Source organism: Triturus cristatus, chromosome 7 (genome assembly GCF_964204655.1).
Source record: "Triturus cristatus chromosome 7, aTriCri1.1, whole genome shotgun sequence".
In the NCBI taxonomy this organism is placed as follows: Eukaryota; Metazoa; Chordata; class Amphibia; order Caudata; family Salamandridae; genus Triturus; species Triturus cristatus.
Window position 1 is genome coordinate 8,574,148 of NC_140590.1, and position 18,869 is coordinate 8,593,016.

The following is an 18,869-nucleotide window of genomic DNA, read 5'->3' on the forward strand; positions in this document are numbered from 1 at the left end:
TATGTGCCACACTTCTGCCTCCACTGATACATAGTGTCCTATTGTAGGAGAGTAGGATCTACTTCACATGGGTACCCCCACTTTTTGCTGGTGTTTCACTGTTTTTCGACCTTAGTCTGGCTGTGGCCCTGCTTCTAAGGACCACAGCCTAGCTGCTTCCTCTCAAATGGTTTCCATGTACATTAGGTACATATCTAATTGCATTCTGGAGTGCCTTATAAGCCCCTAGTATATGGTATACTGTGTACCTAGGGCATAGGTACCTCGGAGACCTACCAGGGGCTGCAGCATGTATTATGCGACCCCTGGGAAGCAGACACATATAAACCTATAAGCCACTCCTATGGCAGGCCTTGACAATCCTGAAGGCAGAGTGGTTGGTTTAATGTGAGAGGGTGCCCAAGCATGAGCTGAGCAACTCTGCAGCTTTCGGAAATACTTCCTTATGGCTGTTCTGTGATACAGCCATACCATATACTCTTAAGTGCATTATAACCTTGCGGTAAATGCTAACTTTGGAAAGGCTGCATCAAAACATGTCGTGTTTGGTGTCAATTGCTTTGGAATACTACCCCCCCCCCCCGCCAGTCCTGGCAGCGGGGGTAGCATTCCACCCTTCTAGAGGGAGAGACATGTTCACACTGGTCTAACCCGGTAGGACTTTCCTGAGCCCTGGCATCACAAAATGGATGCCTCTGCCACAGACACGGGTCTGGCCTCCTACTGCTGACTGAAACTCCGGCAGGGGAGGCCTGGACAATAGGTTTCCTGTCGAGGGGAGGTGTCCCCACCTCCCCAGACAGGCTGATGTGTATTGGGGCTGGGGGGGAGCACTCTCTGGTGCTTTGAAGTCCTGCACTGGGGGCACACTTGGTGTCCCTGTGCATACTCCAGTTTAAACCGGTTGCAGGGGCTTCCTGCCCCTGCTCTGGCGGGGAAACTGGACAAAGGAAATGGGTGTAACCACCCCTCTTTCCTGGCCCACCCATAGGTGGAGACTTAGAGTTAGTTGATCCCCTAAACTTAGTATAAGTATAGGAATCCAGTCCCTAGGACTTTAGATTACCCTGGACGAAACTCTGCACCGTACATCCTGGACCTTCGACGTTCTATCCTGACTAGAAGACTGAAGAAATCTCCCTTGGGGTCAAGGAGTGACTCCCCTGCTTGGCAGGCACCAAAGAAGCAACTGACCGGTCTGCAATTCTGAAGCTCCCGCCGGACAGCAAAGTCTCTGCATCCCCAGAGGTGGATTTCCAGACTTCCCCGAGGCTACCCTGAGTCCACAGCAAAGCTGAGGCCCGTAGCTATCGTGGGTGATGTGGAACCATGACCCCTGGACCCCGTGAACTTTTGCAGCAACACTATCTTGCTGGTCCACCTCGAAGTTGTGCTTTGGGCTCAGAGTAGCCCCAGCCTTGAGCACCCGTGGACCAGCTCCAAGTGCGACCGCTCGAGGCTCCTTGGCGATCACTAGCCCGTTGGCTAGCAGGTCCCCATGAAGGCGACTCCTTTTCTGATTGGGCTTACCTGGTCGCTCCAGACGTGCCCCGACTTACCATCGCTGGGTGAGTCCCTCAGACCTTGCTGGTCTGCACCGCAGTCCTTTCTCTGATTTCCAGTGACTTGCCGTTGCCAAGGCTTGTTGGGTCCATTCTGGTCGCCGACACCACAGCACTCGACAGACTTCGTGGGACAGCTCGAATCCGGCTCGTGGACTTTGTCGACACCTCCTGGACCTCGTGGCTGAAGAGTCAAGACACCCATCAACTCACCTGAAGCACCCGACATCTGTGGGCATTGATCCATCCTGCCCTCGGTCACTGGCAAGTGACCCAGACTCTGTCCCCTCTGCTTTCAGGTTCCTTACATCCTAGATCCAGGCTTGGATCTCTTCGGACACTTCTCTTCACGGCAGCAGCAGTTCTTTGCAGGCTTCCATTGAAATCGACGACGCGACCAGACACCAAAAGTCACCTATGCACCCGGCTTCCCTGGGTGATGTAACTCGAGTACTCCGGTGCTCTTGTGGGTGCTAGCCCTAGAACTTCTTAAGTCCAAAAGGGTTTGGTCCCGACTCCATTAGAAGTGTCCCTAATCTTTACATTTCCAACCGCGACATTGCCCACAGAAGATAATAGGAACCCGCGTTTGTGTTTACACACTGCATACAGCTCCCGTGGGTCCCCTGTGTCACTACCGTGGGTGGTTCCTTGGGGTCCCAGCGATTCTACAGGCTTTAGGCCTTGTGTCTAGTTCAGGTGTGGTTCTTAAACCACTTTTTTGGTATATGGTTTGGTACGCCCCTAGGGCCCCAACGTGTATTTGTGCTTTTACTGATGCTTGATCAGTTGTAACTTAACTACTTCGAACTCCAGTCTCAAAGAGACTAGAGGGGTGTGTTAACCTAAATACATATATTTTAAATATATACCTGGTGTGGTTGTCCTTTCATTTGATCATTCAAGAGATTATAGATTGGTAAAACAAGCCGCTTTACGTTCCTTCAAGACTTAGCCTGAAGGCTGCTCTCCATAGCTACCACTAGGACAGCTTTCAATAAAGGTTGTCTTTAACCTATCAACATAAGGGGTTGTTTGGACTGATACAAGGTGCCCATTAGAACTAGTGGACAGCAAATATCAGGCCACCTTCTCACATCTATGTGCGGCACCGCTGCCTCCACTGAGAACACACTGTGTCCTATGTGCCACACTTCTGGCCTCCACTGATACACACTGTCCTATGTGCCGCACTGCTGCCTCCCCTGATACACACTGTGTCCTATGTGCCGCACTGCTGCCTCCACTGATACACAGTGTCCTATGTGCCATACTGCTGCCTCCACTGATACACACTGTGTGCTATGTGCCACACTTCGGGCCTCCACTGATACACACTGTGTCCTATGTGCCACACTTCGGGCCTCCACTGATGCACACTGTGTCCTATGTGTCACACTTCTGGCCTCCACTGATACACAATGTGTCCTATGTGCCACACTGCTGCCTCTACTGATACACACTGTGTCCTATGTGCCACACTTCTGGCCTCCACTGATACGCACTGTGTCCTATGTGCCACACTTCTGGCCTCCACTGATACGCACGGTGTCCTATGTGCCACACTGCTGCCTCCACTGATACACACTGTGTCCTATGTGTCACACTGCTGCTGATAAACTTTTTGTCCCAGCTCCTGAGTGTGGATCTTATGAACCACCCAGACATCAAGGACCCTGAGAGTCTATCTGCCCAAGCGTCAGTCTCCCTAACGGATACTAGGAAAACCACCACAGAGTAAGAGAATCGCAGGATACTCTCCACTCCAGATTCACAACAGCATCATAGGAGAGGGAACAACAGAGGATAAGGCTGAGGTGATCACATTGTACCCTGATTTCAGCCAGCCCCACTCAGAGGATCTCTTCAACCTAAGGTAGCACCACAGCCCGACCGAGAGGTTCATGGAATTCCCTCCATCCCAGCCCAATCAGGAGGATAATGAGAGAGGTACTACCCAGCGCCGCTTGCATTGTTAGACCTGGCACCTTGGCGTGAGTCTCCCTCCCACTTTTTTGTTGTTGTGCCTCATGGTTTTGCTGGTGTTAGCTGCTCAGAGCACTGTGCCACTGCCAACCAGTGCCACAGTGCAAGTGCTCCCTATATAAAATGTATATGTTGGTTGGATTCCATGATTGGCTTATTTGGTTTACTATCAGACCCCAGTAAAGTGCACCAGGAGTGCCAGGGCGTGTAAATACAAATGCTGCTGGTGGGCTTGCAGTACTGGTTGTGCCACCCACAGAAGCGGCCTAGTAAAATGTGTCTAGGGTCTGCCACTGCAGACCCTGCGTGCAGTCTGGTACTGTCATGCTGACTGGGCAAGTGCACCCACTTGCCAGTCCCTAAACCTTCCCTTTACTTCATGTGAGTAACCCCTATGGTAGGCCCAAGGGCAGGGTGCATTGTAAGCATAAGGTAGGACAAGCCCTGATGTGTGTGGCATGTCCTAATAGTGAATTACAGCCATTTTCGTTTTTCACTATTGTAAGGCTACCTGTTCTCATAGGCCAGAATGGGCTGTTAAGATTGTTACATCCTATGATCCTAACAGACCCAGGGAACATGGTAGAAATTCGAGTTTAGTATGCCTGAACTCAGAATAATAAAATACATCTTTTAGCAAAGTTTATTTTAATGTTCTGTGTTTGCAAATGCCACTTTTAGAAAGTTGGCATTTGCTCGCCTAACCATTTCAGCCCGCCTCTGCGCTGATGTGTATCTGCTGCCTGGTTTGTGTGAGTGACAGTGTCATGAATCGGGCGTCAAGCGCCTGCCTCGCCTACATCTCCCAGAAACAACGGCGAGAGAGGGGAGGAGCCGAGTGTATAAATACACGCTGACGCACAACAGACGTTGTGCGTAATTCTGAAATTGTCGAATCTGCGTTCCAGATTCTGTTCCTGGAGGTTTAGAGAAGAACCACGAGTTATACGGCATTTAGATTGGAGAGGAGGACGCCGTGTTTGGGTTTCGAGCGACGGTGTGGAACCGAGGGGTTTCCGTACCATAGGACGCGAGCCTGCGCTGACGAGGTGGCAGAGTTGATCTTTGGGATTCCCGGATCCGGTGTGAGCGGCGGAGCTGCCGGCTCAGGGAATACGAATACGAGTCGCCGTGGAGGAAAACCCGATCTCCCACGTAACCCCGCAAGTATCCACAGCCGTTGCTATTGTGACTAACCTTTGTTCATGATTGCCCTGGAGAGCGCAGGACCGCGTTCAGTCCCGATAGGGCGTAGACTGTAGCTACGTATCGTAGTACTTTGCTTTTGTTTCTTCTTTGTTCGGAGAGAGGGGAACATGGAGGGCATGTCAATTATCTCTTTGGGGCTAATCGAGGTGATTCACACGTGACTATATCTTAGTGTTTCTGATAAAACATTGTTGCTCAAGCGGTGCCCGCCTGGGGGCCCCCATTGTGGATTGGTTACATACGGTGAGGAAACCGTAAAGACCAACATTACTCCTAAATATCCACAAAACAACTGTAGCTTTTCAGACATTGCTCACGATATACTACAAGGCATATCTCCTTGTGGATCTATGTTATTTAGGTCTGTGAAGTAGGCATCCCGTCTGGGTTCCTCCAACAGTCTGAGAGATATAGATCTCAGACAGGTATCTGGGATGAAAATGGTCATATAGAGATTCTTTCTAGAATAACACAAAAGGCGAGTGTGTGTACTTAAAAACATTCCGGAGTTGAGAATGGGCTCGTGTATGAAAGGATTGGAAGCGCCAGCATCAGTGCCCTGTTGATCGTAGTGAGAATTCATGAGTGTAGCCTTTCTGAAGTGTATGGTATATTGTTGTATTTTGTATTAACTTTCTTTACAGGTTCTACTCCCCGCTGTTCCCATCCTTCCCTTCCCTCGCTTGATTGCTCCAGTCTTCCGTGCCTTTCGTGCAGGAAGTTGGGGACGTCGAGAGGTGGACCCCCTATAGCATCACTCGAATCCTGAGGAGTTCCGGTCCTGGGTGGACAGCATCGTAACAGAATTACGCACCCAAGTATTGAGACTCCTCCCGGTTCGGGGGGTTGTATAGGGACGCAGTATGGAAGAGGTTTTGATAGCCCTTACCGCGGTTCAGAGGGAGTTAGCGGCCTCTAGGGCCGAAACAGCTGAGTTGAGAGACAAGGTGGATAGAATGTCAAAGAACCCTTTCGAGGTGGGAACGGGTATGCATCCCATTCATGTCACGGTACCCCCTCCCATTCCGTTAGCCAACCCCGATAGGTATACTGGTGACCCCCATAAAATACAGGTGTTTTTGACGCAGATATTAATGCACTTTTCCTGTAGGCCTTCGTCGTTTCCAACTAACCATTCTAGGGTGGCATTTGCAATCTCCTACTTGGCTGGTGATGCAGCCAATTGGGCGGTGCCCTTAGTACGCCATAATGACCCGGTTCTATCTGATTGGGATGACTTCAGGACGGCATTAGAAGGGGTTTTTGATAGAAGAACAACCACTTTCAGTGCGGATAGAGAGCTCCTGGAGTTAAAGCAAGGCAAAACCGAATTGGTCACTTATTTGACCACTTTCAACCGCTTGGTAGCGGAAGCTGCATGGCCGGAAGAGAAGAGGATGTCTCTTTTCTATCAGGGATTAAGCAATGACTTGAAAGATGTCGTAGCCCGAATAGATCCTCAGCCTCGCACTTGCGAAGCCCTGATTAGTCTAGCGTTACGGCTGGACGGGAGGATCACGGACCGGGGAGGCGACAGGTTTCGGGGAGAGAGAGGCAGAAGGGAGGCCTCTGGTACTGAGGTCAGCCCCGAACCAATGGAGGTAGGGGCAGTGCGAGCTTCACTGACAAAGACGGAAAGAGAAAGCAGAAGAACACAAGGTTTGTGTATGTACTGCGGAAAGAAGGGGCACTATGTTCGTGAATGTCCGGCTCGGCCAAAAAGACCTGGGGGGAATTACAGAAATCGAAAGGCCATAGCCTCAGTGGCAGGGGCGGACGGTCCCTTAAGGGGTGTGGAAGCCTCAGATGAGGCTGAGAATCCTAAATGGAAGATTCCGTCGCTGGCCACACAGAAATTGAGCGAAACGGAGAAACATATAGAGTTGAGTATGTTGTTAGAGATAGGTTGCCACACTTATCAAATCACCGCGATGTTGGATTCAGGGGCCACTGGTAACTTTATCCATCGAGGCGTGGTTGAACGGTTATCAATAGGGAAAGTAGCCAGGGAGATACCTGAAGAAGTGTTGGCGGTGGATGGGAAACCCCTCACCTCAGGTCTCCTTCTAGAACAAACCGAGACGTTACGGTTAACGTGTAAAGCCGGGGAGATGCGACACATGGAATCTTTGGTACTAAATATTATCGAGGCTCCGCAGTATGAGGTAATTTTAGGGATGCCATGGTTCAGCCTTCACAATCCCACCATAGATTGGAGAAGAAGAACAGTCCAGTTTCTTGAGGAGGACTGCCAGGAGCATTTGAGGTTAGGAGGGAGTTCGGGAGCGACTATTTTGGCCAACACTTTTGTAGCCGCCACTGCTGCAGAAAAGGACGTGCGTCTACCAAAGGAGTATTTGCTATTTGCGGATGTATTTAGCAAAACCAAGGCCGAGTCGCTTCCCCCGCACCGAACGTATGACTGTCAGATCGATCTGGTGGAAGGTGCTACGATACCTACGTGTAGGGTCTACGCGCTCTCCGAACCTGAGACTCAGCACCTAAGAGAGTACTTAGATCATTTCTTAGACATAGGATTCATTCGCCCCTCCCGTTCGCCGGCGGCCTCTCCTTTGTTTTTTATTGCGAAGGCCAACGGGGATCTAAGAGCCTGCTGTGACTATAGGATGCTAAACAAGAATACAGTCCGTAACAGGTATCCGTTGCCACTTATTCCCGTCCTACTGGACCAAGTACGAGAGGCGACGATTTATACTAGGTTGGACCTAAGAGGGGCGTACCATCTGGTACGTATACGCAAAGGGGATGAGTGGAAGACGGCATTTAAAACGCGCTACGGCCTCTTTGAGTATCTGGTAATGCCGTTCGGGTTGTGCAACGCCCCGGCGGCATTCCAGTACTTTCTGAACGACGTCTTAAAGGACTATGTGGACAGAACAGTAGTCGTCTATATAGACGACATTCTGATTTATTCTGAGTCAGAAAGCAGTCACCAAGAACACGTATTGCAGGTATTGAGGGCGTTGCGAAAGCATTGTTTATACTGCAAGTTAAGCAAGTGCGAGTTCGGTGTGAATGAAGTGGAATTTTTGGGAGTGATACTCCGTCCGGAAGGAATGAGTATGTCTGAGAGAAAGGTACAGGCGGTACAGGATTGGCCGGTTCCCCGTAATGTGAAGGAAGTACAGTGCTTCCTAGGGTTTTCCAATTACTATCGGAGATTCATACAAGGCTTCTCACAAAGGGCCATACCGATCACCCGTCTGCTCAGGAAAGGCATGACATTCAATTGGACGGCGGAAGCTAATCAGGCGTTCGAGTTTCTGAAGAAAGCTTTTACATCCGCACCGTTGTTGAGACACCCGAAACTAGATGCTCCTTTCATTGTCGAAGCTGATGCTTCTAACGAAGCGATAGGGGCCATCCTTTCACAAAGGGACAAAGACACAGGACAGCTCCATCCCGTGGCATACCTCTCCAGGAAGTTACTACCGGCGGAGAGAAATTATAATATCGCAGAAAAGGAGCTCCTTTCCATAAAAAAGGCTTTCCAGGAATGGCGTCCGTATCTATGGGGGGCCAGATTTCCTATCACGGTGTACTCCGATCATCGGAATTTGCAGTTTCTGCGAACAGCTAGACGCCTGTCCCCCAGACAGATGAGGTGGATGCTTTTCTTTGAAGAGTATAATTTCCTCATCACCTTCCGTCCCGGGGCAGACAACCGGAAAGCTGACTCTTTGTCTAGAGTGCTGACCACCGATGGAAAGGTAGAGATAACAGAAGAAGCTATTATACCTCCGTCCAAGGTGCTCTGTGCCATACGCGCGGAAGAATATTTGGACTGCATCCGGGACCACAAGAGTCCGGAAGCATGGAGCGGTTGGGCGGCAAAAGACCCGGAACGCAAGATCCAGAGAGGATTACCAGTCCAAGATCATAGGCTATTTGTTCCTACCCCAGCCCTCAGGAGAAGGGCATTCGACTGGTGTCACGCAGCTACTTTAGCAGGCCATCCGGGTATACAAAAAACCACTCTGTTACTGCAAAGGTATTTTTATTGGAAAACCCTGGTTCCGGATGTACAGAAGTGGGTTGCGAAATGTGAGGACTGCGCCCGGGGAAAGACTGACACGTCCGCCCGAAAGGGCAAATTGGTACCCTTGCCAACACCCCAGGCACCGTGGCAAAACATCAGCCTCGACTTCATCACGGGACTCCCTGTGGATCAAGGGTATTCAGCCATCCTGGTTGTCATAGATAGCCTCACCAAGATGGGCCACTTCATCCCTTGCAAAACACTGCCTACGGCTGGTCAAACCGCCCTCTTGTTGTTACAAAACGTGGTAAGATTACACGGTATTCCACAGGTTATCGTATCGGATAGGGGCCCGCAATTCATTGCACGTTTCTGGAAAGGGTGGTGTAGAGCTCTGCACATTGAGTCAGCGGTGTCTTCCAGTTTCCATCCACAGACAGATGGACAAACCGAAAGGTTAAACCAGACTTTAAAGAAGTACCTGAGATGCTACGCTGAACAAGCACAGGAGTCATGGGTCTCTTTGTTGTGGATGGCGGAGTTGGCGTACAACAATGCTTCCCATAGCTCTATCGGGGTCTCTCCCTTTGCAGCTAACTTTGGGTACGACGCTAGGATTTTGCCATTGAGCCTGCCAGGAAGAGTAAACAATCAGCCTTCCGTTCAGGCCCACGTGAGAGAACTGCGTATTGGACATTCGCGAGTGAGGAAACTGTTGAAAAAGGCCAAGATCAAGTATAAAGGCTGGGCTGATAAACGGAGGGTGGAAGGCCCACAGTATAAGAAAGGAGACCGGGTGTGGTTGTCCACTAAGAACTTCCGCTTTAAGCTACGAAGCGTGTTCCACCCGCGATACATTGGGCCCTACCGAGTGATCAAACAGATCAATCCCGTGGCCTACAAATTGCGGCTTCCGAGCTCCCTGAGAATCCACCCGGTGTTCCATTGCAGCCTCTTGAAGCCGGCAATAGGAGGGTTGAGGAAACCCCCTCCAGCCGTGATCACGGAGGGCGACCGGGAATACGAGGTGAGGAGTGTGGTGGATTCCAAGTATAGGGGAGGGAATCTATGGTTCTTGATCTCCTGGAAAGGGTACACGGCCGAGGAGGACTCGTGGGTTCCCAGCACCCAGGTGCACGCGCCGGCTAGAGTAAAGGCTTTTTATCGCAAGTTTCCTGACAAGCCTGGTTCTAGGAGGCGCCTGGACGGGGACGTACTGTCATGAATCGGGCGTCAAGCGCCTGCCTCGCCTACATCTCCCAGAAACAACGGCGAGAGAGGGGAGGAGCCGAGTGTATAAATACACGCTGACGCACAACAGACGTTGTGCGTAATTCTGAAATTGTCGAATCTGCGTTCCAGATTCTGTTCCTGGAGGTTTAGAGAAGAACCACGAGTTATATGGCATTTAGATTGGAGAGGAGGACGCCGTGTTTGGGTTTCGAGCGACGGTGTGGAACCGAGGGGTTTCCGTACCATAGGACGCGAGCCTGCGCTGACGAGGTGGCAGAGTTGATCTTTGGGATTCCCGGATCCGGTGTGAGCGGCGGAGCTGCCGGCTCAGGGAATACGAATACGAGTCGCCGTGGAGGAAAACCCGATCTCCCACGTAACCCCGCAAGTATCCACAGCCGTTGCTATTGTGACTAACCTTTGTTCATGATTGCCCTGGAGAGCGCAGGACCGCGTTCAGTCCCGATAGGGCGTAGACTGTAGCTACGTATCGTAGTACTTTGCTTTTGTTTCTTCTTTGTTCGGAGAGAGGGGAACATGGAGGGCATGTCAATTATCTCTTTGGGGCTAATCGAGGTGATTCACACGTGACTATATCTTAGTGTTTCTGATAAAACATTGTTGCTCAAGCGGTGCCCGCCTGGGGGCCCCCATTGTGGATTGGTTACATACGGTGAGGAAACCGTAAAGACCAACATTACTCCTAAATATCCACAAAACAACTGTAGCTTTTCAGACATTGCTCACGATATACTACAAGGCATATCTCCTTGTGGATCTATGTTATTTAGGTCTGTGAAGTAGGCATCCCGTCTGGGTTCCTCCAACAGTCTGAGAGATATAGATCTCAGACAGGTATCTGGGATGAAAATGGTCATATAGAGATTCTTTCTAGAATAACACAAAAGGCGAGTGTGTGTACTTAAAAACATTCCGGAGTTGAGAATGGGCTCGTGTATGAAAGGATTGGAAGCGCCAGCATCAGTGCCCTGTTGATCGTAGTGAGAATTCATGAGTGTAGCCTTTCTGAAGTGTATGGTATATTGTTGTATTTTGTATTAACTTTCTTTACAGGTTCTACTCCCCGCTGTTCCCATCCTTCCCTTCCCTCGCTTGATTGCTCCAGTCTTCCGTGCCTTTCGTGCAGGAAGTTGGGGACGTCGAGAGGTGGACCCCCTATAGCATCACTCGAATCCTGAGGAGTTCCGGTCCTGGGTGGACAGCATCGTAACAGACAGGGCTGGGGAATTCCAAGAGACAGTCTGGGCAGCCAGGTGGTGAATAGGAAGATTACACCAGGATGGGCGGGAGGAGTACCCCTGGACTCTGAATAGGGCTGTGCTCTGCCACCACAATGCCGGCTCCGCCCCATGTGGCGCATCTGATGTCTCTGCCCTGCACACTGAAAGCAGAGACCTGCATCACGTCAACAAAGTGCTCAGAAACCGGACCGAACTAGGCAAGGGCCCCCCTGGCCAGCAAGAACAAAAGAATTGCACTATAAAGTACTGGGACCTTGAGCCCAAGAAATTAGATCCTGCTGGCAAGACGAACCTCTGCCTGAGGTGAAGGAACTTGGAAAGCTATAGGAGGAGTACTGTCCCTGACCTGGGGGACTGGCCTGCAGTGGTTGCCTTGCTGCTGAAGGAGAGGAGAAAGATTGCTAAATAAACTTTATTTCAACTTGTGCTTTTAAGATCTCCAAGGGCTTGTGACTGAGCTTGCCCCCTGAACGAAGTCCCAGGACCAGTGGACTTCACCCCCCTTGAGAACCGCTGCTGAGAACCGCCGTTCTCCCCGTGAAACCGAAGCAGAGAGAACTGTGCACCTCCTAGATCGGCGAGTACACTGGAAACCCTGTGCCCAGCTGTCCAGCCCAAACAACACGACTAAGGCCCCCCCCTACGAGCCGTAGCTCGCACAGTGATCGAAGGACTTCGTGCTGCACTTTTCTTTCCCCTCTTCGAATCACACTGCTCAGGCGTGCCCCCCTACCCCTGTTGTGGCCAGGCTGCGGCGCATAGAGTGGTTGTTATTTCGCTCACCATTGGAGCGTACTGCCTGCTTCGCACCGCGCTGAAAGAAAAGGCGCCGCTCAAGGTATGGCTCGCACGTGGCAACAAACAGCCAGAGCACTGTACCTACGCACCGTCCCCTCGAACATCGTGACTAAGGCCCCCTACGAGCCGTAGCTCGCACCGTAACAGGAGGACATCGTAACATACAACGCGCTGGGATTCACCGCATCGTCCGTGACGAACTTTCAAAGATAAGGTACTGTGAGCCCCGTTCCTAAGCACTGCAGGGTGTACGCTTCGCCCGGAGCATCTGCAGCGTTTGTGAGCCCCGTTCGTAAGCACCGCAGAGTGTACGCTTCACACCAGAGCGTCTGCAGCGCTTGTGAGACCCGCTCATAAGCATAGTCAAGTCTGATTATATAAAATAACTATTTTTGATACACCCAGTGTGGAGTCCATTTGTGGTGTGTCCCTGAGTTATTGTATGTGGTCACAAATGCTTAACCTGTAATGCCCTGAGACAAGCCTTGTCTGTTCGCGCCAAGCTACCTAGAGGGTGAGCAGGGGTTGTGATGGGAGTGCAACCCCTTACCCTGACTAGAGGAGAGGGTCCCTGCTTGACAAGTCTCTCCCTGTGTCAACCAGAGATCCCCAATTCTAACATGCATGATTATGGAAGCTGAGGTACCACCCCAACCCCACTGAGAGGGTCCTAGGAACCAAGGAACCACCCCAGCCCCACTGAGAGGGTCCTAGGACCTGAAGAACCTCCAGCCCCATTGAGGGAATCACAGGATGCCCCAGACCACAAGACGATCATGGGACACCCTCTACCCTGGCTAAATGGAAAGATCACAAGGTCCTCTCCACCCCTTCCTTATCGAGAGCACTGCAGCATCCCGGTGCACCACCTACCGTCTCTGGATATGCTGCTGCCCAAGCCGGGGACTCGAAGGACACAGGTTTCAGAGCCACAGATTCCTCAGTCTCACTCTCTTTAATCTTAGAGACCTGAAACAAACATAGACCCCATCAGAAAAGACAAAAGTAAACATCAACCTGAAACAACAAACAAAACCACAAAGAACACCAGCCACGGAATACAACCAGAACCGACAAGCCAGTCTGAGAAGGCCAGCCTCAGAAATCCAACTAGAGCAACAACAAACGCCTGAGAGAAGACCAGCACAAGAAGTAACCTGGTCAGTGGCGGCTCCTCCACTATGGCGGAGGAGTGTCGCCCCACTGCTTTTAAGCAGTACGAAGCAGAAACATAAAATGATAATACCTTGGCATCATTATCATTTGATGGTGCTTTGCCGGCCGGTGGGGCTGCTTTGCTCTCGAAACAAGGCAGTGGAGGAGTGGTTTGCCCACTCCTAAGTGCACAATGACTGTTTGGTCGCTCCTCTCAGGCTGTCCAAACCAGTCATGCGCACTTTCCCCATTCTCTATGCAGGCTGCATTACAGCCTGCATGGAGAACATGCCAAAGCCCCCATTCCCTGGTTGAGCGTCGAACCAGGACACTCAAAACCAATCACAACGCTGCATTGCAGCGCTGTGATTAGTCAGGGGAGATGGATGCCTATCAATCAAAACGCTGCATTGCAGCGTTGTGATTGGTCAGTAGGGCCTGCTTCCTGTTCCTTGATGTGCACTATGGGAGCAGGAGCAGAGACGGTGGAAAGGTCAGTTTATTTTTAATTTGCACAATGTGCGATCCCTTGACCCGTGACCCTCCCCGCGTGATTTCCCCCGCAAACGCCCGCCACCCGCGAGCCTTGCCAGCCACCAATGCCTGGAATAACAAGCCCCCGAGAGAAGACCAGCACAGAAATCAACCTGACACCCCTCAAAGATCAGCCATGGAAAATCAAACAAACAACAAACCCCTGCGATAAGACAAGAACAAAATTCAATCTGAAACAACAACAAACCCTCAAAGAGGACAGACCATGGAATATTATATGAAACAACAAACCACTCAGAGAAGACCAGCCACAGAAATAAAACTGAAGCAGCAACAAACCCCTGAGAGAGGACCAGCACAAAATTCAACCTGACAACAACAAATCCTTTAGAGAGGACTAGCAACATCAATCAAACAGAACCAACAAATCCCTGAAAGAAGACAATCACAGAAATCAACCTGAAACCACAAACTTCTCAAAGAAGGACCAGCCACGTAAATCAAACTGAAACAACAAACCCCTGAGAAAAGACCAGTCATGGAAATTAACCTGAAACAACAAACTCCCCAGAGAAGACCAGCCTCCAAAGTCAAACCGAAACAATAAACCGCTAAGAGAATGTCAACACAGATATCAACCCAAAGCAACAACAAAACCCTCAGAGAAGGCAACAGCAGAAACAGAAACATAGAAAGACAGGCAGTAAGATGGACAGAGCCACAGACAGGACTACAGTGCGACAGTGACAGAGTCACGGGTAATAATACAGTCTAAGAGAGACAACGCTAATGGGAGAAGCTCAGTCCGAGAGGGACAGAGCAACAGGTAGAAGCAAAGGAACAGAGTCTTATGGGGACAGAACCACATATAGGAGGGACTGAACCTGGCAGGGACAGAGCCCCATAGAGACAGAGGCAGAGACAGGAACACATGCAAATAGGGGCAGAGCCAAACGTAGGACACGCTGTGTCAGGGACAGAGCCACAGGTAGGACACAGTGTGTCAGGGACAGATCCACAGGTAGGACACAGTGTGTCAGGGACAGATCCACAGGTGGAACACTGTGTGGTAAGGACAGAGCCAGAGGTAGGACACGCTGTGTCAGGGACAGAGCCACAGGTAGGACACAGTGTGTCAGGGACAGATCCACAGGTAGGACACAGTGTGTCAGGGACAGATCCACGGGTGGAACACTGTGTGGTAAGGACAGAGCCAGAGGTAGGACACGCTGTGTCAGGGACAGAGCCACAGGTAGGACACAGTGTGTCAGGGACAGAGCCATAGGTAGGACACGGTGTGGGTAGGGACTGAGCCACAGGTAGGACATGCTTTGTCAGGGACAGAGCCGCAGGTAGGACACAGTGTGTCAGGGACAGAGCCGCAGGTAGGACACAGTGTGTCAGGGACAGATCCACAGGTGGAACACTGTGTGGTAAGGACAGAGCCACAGGTAGGACACGCTGTGTCAGGGACAGAGCCACAGGTAGGACACAGTGTGTCAGGGACAGATCCACAGGTAGGACACAGTGTGTCAGGGACAGATCCACAGGTGGAACACTGTGTGGTAAGGACAGAGCCAGAGGTAGGACACGGTATGGTATGGACAGAGCCACAGGTAGGACACCATGTGGTACGGACAGAGCCGCAGGTAGGACACAGTGTGTCAGGGACAGAGCCACAGGTAGGACACAGTGTGTCAGGGACAGAGCCACAGGTAGGACACGGTGTGTCAGGGACAGAGCCACAGGTAGGACACGGTGTGTCAGGGACAGAGCCACAGGTAGGACACGGTGTGTCAGGGACAGAGCCACAGGTAGGACACGGTGTGTCAGGGACAGAGCCACAGTTAGGGCACAGTGTGGTAGGGAACAGATCCACAGGTAGGACACGGTGCGTCAGGGACAGAGCCATGGGTGGGACACGGTGTGGTAAGGACAGAGCCATAGGTAGGACACGGTGTGTCAGGGACAGAGCCACAGGCAGGCCACAGTGTGGTAGGGATAGAGCCACAGATAGGGCACAGTGTGGTAGGGAAAGAGCCATGGGTGGGACACTGTGCGGTAAGGACAGAGCCACAGGTAGGACAAGGTGTGTCAGGGACAGAGCCACAGGTAGGCCACAGTGTGGTAGGGATAGAGCCACAGGTAGGATACGGTGTGGCAGGGACAGAGCCACGGAAACCACACAGCGTGGTAGGGATAGAGCCACGGGTAGGACACAGAGCCACATGTAGGACATGGTGTGTCGGGGACAGAGCCACAGGTAGGCTACAGTGTGGTAGGGATAGAGCCACAGGCAGGACACAGTGTGGTAGGGACAGAGCCACGGGCAGCACACAGTGTGGTAGGGATAGAGCCACAGGCAGGACACAGTGTGGTAGGGACAGAGCCACGGGTAGGACAGTGTGGTAGGGAGAGAACCACAGGTGAGACAAAATGTGTTACTGACAGAGCCACAGGTAGGACACTGTTACAGACAGAGCCACGGGTAGGACACAGTGTGGTACGGACAGAGCCACAGGTAAGACAGTGTGGTAGGGAGACAGCCACAGGTAGGACACGGTGTAGTGCGGACAGACCTACGGGCAGGACACAGTGTGGTCTGGGCAGAGCCACGGGTAGGACACGGTGTGGCAGGGACAGAGTCACTGGTAAGACAGTGTGGTTAGGGACAGAGCCACATGTAGGACACTGAGGTAGGGACAGAGGCACAGGTAGGACACAGTGTGGTTGGGACAGAGTCACAGGTAGGACACAGTGTGTCAGGGACAGCGCCACAGGTAGGACACAGTGTGGTAGGAACAGAGCCACAGGTAAGACATAGTGTGGTAGGGACCGAGCTACAGGTAGGACACAGTATGGTAGGGACAGAGCCCTCATGTGATAGGGACAGAGCCTCAGGAAGGACACACTCTGGTAGGGACAGAGACAGGTAGGATACACTGTAGTATCGACAGAGCCACAGGTAAGACACGGTATGGTATTGACAGAGCCACAGGTAGGACACCATGTGGTACGGAGAGAGCCACAGGTAGGACACAGCGTGGTAGGGACAGAGCCACAGGTAGGACAGTGTGGTAGGGACCGAGCCACAGGTAGGACACAGTATGGTAGGGACAGAGCCCTACTGTGATAGGGACGGAGCCTCAGGAAGGACACACTCTGGTAGGGACAGAGACAGGTAGGATACACTGTAGTATCGACAGAGACAGGTAGGATACACTGTAGTATCGACAGAGCCACAGGTAGGACACGGTATGGTATGGACAGAGCCACAGGTAGGACACCATGCGGTATGGACAGAGCCACAGGTAGGACACAGCGTGGTAGGGACAGAGCCACTGGTAGGACACAGCGTGGTAGGGACAGAGCCACTGGTAGGACACTGTGATACGGACAGAGCAACAGGTAGGACACAGTGTGGTACGGACAGAGCCACAGGTAGGACACCGTGTGGTACGGACAGAGCAAGAGGTAGGACCCGGTGTGGTACGGACAGAGCCACAGGTAGGACACTGTGTGGTACAGACAGAGCTACAGGTAGGAAACGGTGTGTCAGGGACAGAGCCACAGGTAGGACACAGTGAGTCAGGAACAAAGCCACAGGTAGGACACAGCGTGGTAGGGACAGAGCCACAGGTAGGACAGTGTGGTAGGGACCGAGCCACAGGTAGGACACAGTATGGTAGGGACAGAGCCCTACTGTGATAGGGACGAAGCCTCAGGAAGGACACACTCTGGTAGGGACAGAGACAGGTAGGATACTCTGTAGTATGGACAGAGCCACAGGTAGGACACCATGTGGTATGGACAGAGCCACAGGTAGGACACAGCGTGGTAGGGACAGAGCCACTGGTAGGACACCGTGTGGTACGGACAGAGCAAGAGGTAGGACCCGGTGTGGTACGGACAGAGCCACAGGTAGGACACCGTGTGGTACGGACAGAGCCACAGGTAGGACACCGTGTGGTACGGACAGAGCCACAGGTAGGACACCGTGTGGTACGGACAGAGCCACAGGTAGGAAACGGTGTGTCAGGGACAGAGCCACAGGTAGGACACAGAGTCAGGAACAGAGCCACAGGTAGGACACAGTGTGGTAGGGACAGATCCACAGGTAGGGCACAGTGTGGTAGGGAAAGAACCATGGGTGGGACACGGTGTGGGTATTGTAAGGACAGAGTCACAGGTAGGACATGGTGTGTCAGGGACAGAGCCATAGGTAGGACACGGTGTGTCAGGGACAGAGCCACAGGTAGGCCAAAGTGAGGTAGGGATAGAGCCACAGGTAGGACATGGTGTGGTAAGGACAGAGCCACAGGTTGGACACATTGTGGTAGGGAAAGAGCCACGGGTAGGACAGTGTGGTCAGGACAGAGCCACAGGTAAGACACAGTGTGGTTGGAACAGAGCCACAGGTAGGACAAAGTGTGGTAGGGACAGAGCCACAGGCAGGACACAGTGTGGTAGGGACAGAGCCACGGGTAGGACACAGTGTGGTCAGGACAGAGCCACAGTAGGACACAGTGTGGTCAGGACAGAGCCACAGGTAGGACACAATATGGTAGGAACAGAGCCACATGTAGGACACAGTGTGGTAGTGACAGAGCCACAGGCAGGACACAGTGCGGTAGGGACAGAGCCCTACTGTGATAGGGATGGAGCCACAGGAAGGACACCATGTGGTACGGACAGAGCCGCAGGTAGGACTCTGTGTGTCAGGGACAGAGCTACAGGTAGGACACGGTGTGTCAGGGACAGAGTCACAGGTAGGACACGGTGTGGTACGGTCAGAGCCACAGGTAGGACACCGTGTGGTACGGACAGAGCTACAGGTAGGAAACGGTGTGTCAGGGACAGAGCCACAGGTAGGACACAGTGAGTCAGGAACAAAGCCACAGGTAGGACACAGCGTGGTAGGGACAGAGCCACAGGTAGGACAGTGTGGTAGGGACCGAGCCACAGGTAGGACACAGTATGTTAGGGACAGAGCCCTACTGTGATAGGGACGGAGCCTCAGGAAGGACACTCTGGTAGGGACAGAGACAGGTAGGATACACTGTAGTATCGACAGAGCCACAGGTAGGACACGGTATGGTATGGACAGAGCCACAGGTAGGACACCATGTGGTATGGACAGAGCCACAGGTAGGACACAGCGTGGTAGGG

General features: G+C 52.1%; 1 protein-coding gene across 2 annotated transcripts in view; it reads right to left on the reverse strand.

The window, feature by feature from the left end:
- Window positions 1-18,869, reverse strand: part of NECTIN2 (nectin cell adhesion molecule 2) — a 303,490-nt gene that overhangs the window by 18,475 nt on the left and 266,146 nt on the right. For both annotated transcript variants that reach the window (XM_085615476.1, XM_085615477.1), the window contains one exon: window positions 12,924-13,019. In XM_085615476.1, the coding sequence (XP_085471602.1) occupies window positions 12,924-13,019 (96 nt within the window). The remainder of the gene's footprint in view (window positions 1-12,923; window positions 13,020-18,869) is intronic.